The sequence below is a fragment of the Pholis gunnellus genome (genome assembly GCF_910591455.1).
Source record: "Pholis gunnellus genome assembly, chromosome: 16".
Lineage (NCBI taxonomy): Eukaryota > Metazoa > Chordata > Actinopteri > Perciformes > Pholidae > Pholis > Pholis gunnellus.
In genome coordinates this window covers 22,337,107-22,341,311 of record NC_136543.1, presented here as the reverse complement: position 1 = coordinate 22,341,311, position 4,205 = coordinate 22,337,107, and the positions used below count along the sequence as shown (strand labels likewise).

The 4,205-nt window shown below is 50.0% G+C and overlaps 2 protein-coding genes across 2 annotated transcripts in view; both read left to right on the top strand.

Annotated features, from left to right (window-relative positions):
• Positions 1-640, top strand: part of dnai2b (dynein, axonemal, intermediate chain 2b) — a gene marked incomplete at both ends in the record, with an annotated part of 9,718 nt that extends 9,078 nt beyond the window's left edge. Inside the window, one exon of the mRNA XM_079176361.1 lies at positions 625-640. Coding sequence (XP_079032487.1) covers positions 625-640 — 16 coding nt within the window. The remainder of the gene's footprint in view (positions 1-624) is intronic.
• A 339-nt stretch (positions 641-979) lies between these two features.
• On the top strand, positions 980-2,122 carry LOC306707857 (uncharacterized protein). Its single transcript, XM_079175497.1, has 2 exons — positions 980-1,233; positions 1,389-2,122. Exons 1-2 carry the CDS (start codon positions 1,041-1,043, stop codon positions 2,051-2,053), a joined length of 858 nt encoding a protein of 285 aa, XP_079031623.1. The 5' UTR covers positions 980-1,040; the 3' UTR covers positions 2,054-2,122.
• Positions 2,123-4,205: the final 2,083 nt, after the last annotated feature.

Sequence of the window (4,205 nt, the reverse complement as noted above, 5' to 3'; positions counted from 1 at the left end):
CGTGGATCCTGGCTATACCTGGACCCTGGTCTTGTTACCTGGACCGTGGTCTTGTTATCCGGACCGTGGTCTTGTTATCTGGACCCTGGTCTTGTTACCTGGACCCTGGTCTTGTTATCCGGACCGTGGTCTTGTTATCCGGACCCTGGTCTTGTTACCTGGACCCTGGTCTTGTTATCCGGACCCTGGTCTTGTTATCCGGACCCTGGTCTTGTTACCTGGACCGTGGTCTTGTTATCCGGACCGTGGTCTTGTTATCCGGACCCTGGTCTTGTTACCTGGACCCTGGTCTTGTTATCCGGACCCTGGTCTTGTTATCCGGACCCTGGTCTTGTTACCCGGACCCTGGTCTTGTTATCCGGACCGTGGTCTTGTTATCCGGACCGTGGTCTTGTTATCCGGACCGTGGTCTTGTTACCTGGACCCTGGTCTTGTTACCTGGACCGTGGTCTTGCCGGTGGACCCTCCTCTACCTGCGTGTCTTGTGTCTGGTTTATTGCTGCTCTGCTGCTGTAATGTGTTGTTCTCTGACGTCAGTGTCACGTTGCAGCATCATCTCGTCTTCGTCATGTTTCTTCGTTCCTCGTGTTCTTTGCTTTGTGTTGTCGTGTTGGTTCTTGACAGTATCAGAGTCTCCTGAATGCTGATTCTACTTATATTAATATTCTCACTTCTTTCATTGTTTCTGCTTTGTAAAGGCTCATTATTGTAGAACCTTGTAGTTTTAATCTTATCTTCTGTTTCTAGCTTTACTTTGTAACATCTGTCTCTTGGGACTACAGATGAAAAACAGCATCTTGGCTTTAACTCATTTACAGCAATGTTTGTATTATTTACTGTCCCTCATCAAATAAGAAATACAAATAAAAACCTGGTCTAACCCTGAACCTGGTCTAACCCACTACGTACACCAGGTGGCGGTATAACCTTAAACGATGGTTCGTAGTCCTCCAATAAACTGAAAGAAGAAGAAGGACTCCGGAAGTCTCCGTGTTGTTGCTCTCCGTTAGCATCGTTAGCGTCATTAGCACCGTGAGAACATGTCCCGGATCCAGAAGATCCGGGTCTTTGTCACTCAGCGGCTCAACGCGGCGCTCGAGGACATTTTGGGAGTTTTGGAGAAAACGATCGTTCAGTACGAAGAAGAAGCGGCTCTGAGTCGCGAGGTGATCTCGCGCCAGCACGCGCTGCTCTGCGCGCTCCACAAACCGCTGATGGAGCTTCCGTCCGCAGGTGAGTTCGAGGTCCCGGTCCAGGTTTACCTGGGACCCTTAAAACTCAAGGTGACTGAGACCAGGTTCAGGTGTTACACACGTCCCTGGTTCGGGTCCAGTTGGTTCTGGTTCTGGTCTGCCTCAGAGGCTAAATGTTGTTCTACTTGTTTACAGACGCGTTCACACAGCAGCTGATGAGGAACCAGCAGGTTCCCCCTGAACACCAGGACCAGGAGGGAGAGCAGCTTCTCCACCTGGACGAGGCCGACATCATCCAGTTCACCTTCAGTTCTGGGGGGGCAGCGAGGTCCGATGAGGACCTGGACCTATCAGCTGCTAGGACTTCCCGGGTAAAACCAGGAGCCTGTGGTCCAGATCAGGAGGTCCACTTGGTCTCGTCTGAGACCGAAGACAGCGAGGACTACAGTAAAGAGTCCACCGACACCAGGTCTGCATCAGACCAGCAGAAACCAAAGATTACCCAGAGACCAGCAGGACCCTCCTCCTGCAGGGTCTGCAGCCGGACATTCAAGACCCGCCGGTTCCTGATCCACCACCTCAGAGCTCACCTGAAGGACTCAGAGTCCGTCTGTGGTCTTTGTGGTGAACGATTTGAATCCACACAGAGTCTGAAGATCCACATCCAGACTCACCGGACCCCTCAGAGGAGGACGGGGGAGCTGGAGAACCAGACCAGGACCGGGACCAGGACGGGGACCAGGTCCCAGCAGCCAGAGAGCAGCCAGAAGGACCTCAGTGTGAAGAAGAAGACTCTGAGGTGTGAGTCTGGTGAGGAGGGACGACGCTCACAGAAGAAGAAGAAGAAGAAGAAGACGTGACATCACTGAGACGTGATGTTGTTTATTGTTTCCATGGTAACGTCTGATGTTTTGTTTCTGAATTGTAATAAAAACCTTTTATACAAACAAACAAACTCCTGATTATTATTAAAGAATATCACGAATATCATATATATATACATAGATTTATATATATAAATATTATATATCAGTCAATGATGGTTCTACACAGCGTCATTGAGTCCGTCCTCTGCTCCTCCATCAGTCTGCTGCTCCTCTGCTCCTCCATCAGTCTGCTGCGCTGCAGCCACAGGACAGACTGCATCATCCGCTCTGCTCAGAGGTTGATGCTGCAGTCTGTCGTCCCTCCAGGACTTGTTCGCTTCAAGGACCCTGAAGCGAGCAAGAAGGATTGTAGTCGACCCCTCTCACCCTGGACACAAACTGTTCGTGCCCCTTCCATCTGGCAGGAGGCTGCGGTCCATCAGGACCAAGACCTCCATCAGGACCAAGACCTCCATCAGGACCAAGACCTCACGCCACATGAACAGCTTCTTCCCTTCCACAGTCGGGCTCACTAACAGAGTCCGGGTCCCCCACTGACTCCGTCATCCCCGGGTCATCTCCTTCTGGTCTCTCCCTGCACCTCCCTGTTTCTTTATTTAAACACTCGACACTTTGAACATTCGCTCACATTCACTCGTCCTGCGGTCCTGTATCTGTTGTGTTGCGCACTTTATTTGATATTTTACTGTAAACGTTGCCGTGTTGACTGTTGTTGATTGTTAAATGTTACGCAACACCCGCCACCACAAATTCCTTGTGGTGGCGAAGAGGACCCCCCTAGAGGACCCCCTAGACTAGGGGGTCCTCTAGGGGGGTCCTCTAGGGCCTAGAGGACCCCCCTAGAGGACCCCCAGTCGGCTTTAACAGCTGGAGAGACTTTAGAGGAGTGTGAGTCTGTTCTCATGATCTCTGGACTAATAATAGTAACTAATAACACTAATAACTCATAAACACAGTGATCGTCTCTGGAGTCTGTTAAACTGTGTTCATGAGATCAGGATCATCTCTACGGTGGAATGTTTTCTTCTTATTTATGATTATCTGCGTCTGAACGTTTTAAACTGTGACGTCATCATGAAATAAGCAGAACATGATGATTGTTTCTCTGAAATGATGAAACTCATGAAACTCTGAATGATCCTCACGTGACTGAATGAAATGATGATCAATGATGTAAAGATTCACTTTCATCCTTTCATCATGAAGTTATTGAGGAAACATCATGAAAACACAAATCTTTACTAAATGAAGGAAGTTGTTTGTGGTTCTTTTCTTGTTCAGACTACAATGAACATCTATTTAAACCAGAGAACAGATCAAATATAAACTAGAGTTTAATCTGATCTTCACTGTTTACATGTTGAAACACGTCATCAGTCGATCGGCTGCAGCGTCCAATCACATCACTGATGAACACTGAGGGGGCGTGTCAGCCGTTAAAACACTTCCTGGAAGTCTGTTCTCGTGGTTCCTCGCTCATGGCTCCTCAGAGATCCCTCCTCTCTTCTCTCTCCTCTCTCCTCACTCCTCTCTCCTCCCTCCTCACTCCTCACTCCTCACTCCTCCCTCCTCACTCCTCTCTCCTCTCTCCTCTCTCCTCTCTCCTCACTCCTCTCTCCTCTCTCCTCTCTCCTCTCTCCTCACTCCTCACTCCTCACTCCTCTCTCCTCACTCCTCACTCCTCACTCCTCACTCCTCTCTCCTCTCTCCTCTCTCCTCACTCCTCTCTCCTCTCTCCTCTCTCCTCACTCCTCACTCCTCTCTCCTCACTCCTCTCTCCTCACTCCTCACTCCTCACTCCTCTCTCCTCTCTCCTCTCTCCTCACTCCTCACTCCTCACTCCTCTCTCCTCTCTCCTCACTCCTCACTCCTCACTCCTCTCTCCTCTCTCCTCACTCCTCACTCCTCACTCCTCTCTCCTCTCTCCTCCCTCCTCCCTCCTCTGAGCTAAATAAGAGCTTTGGGACGGCCGTCAATATGGCGGCACAGAACAACTTCCGGTTCGAGCGAGGATCGAGGAGCGAGGAAACGACAATTAAGAGACTTGGAATGTATCCCTGATATGACGAGATGACGTCATACCCGAACGTAAGGAACGTCTGACGCAAAGACGCTCATTCGGGGG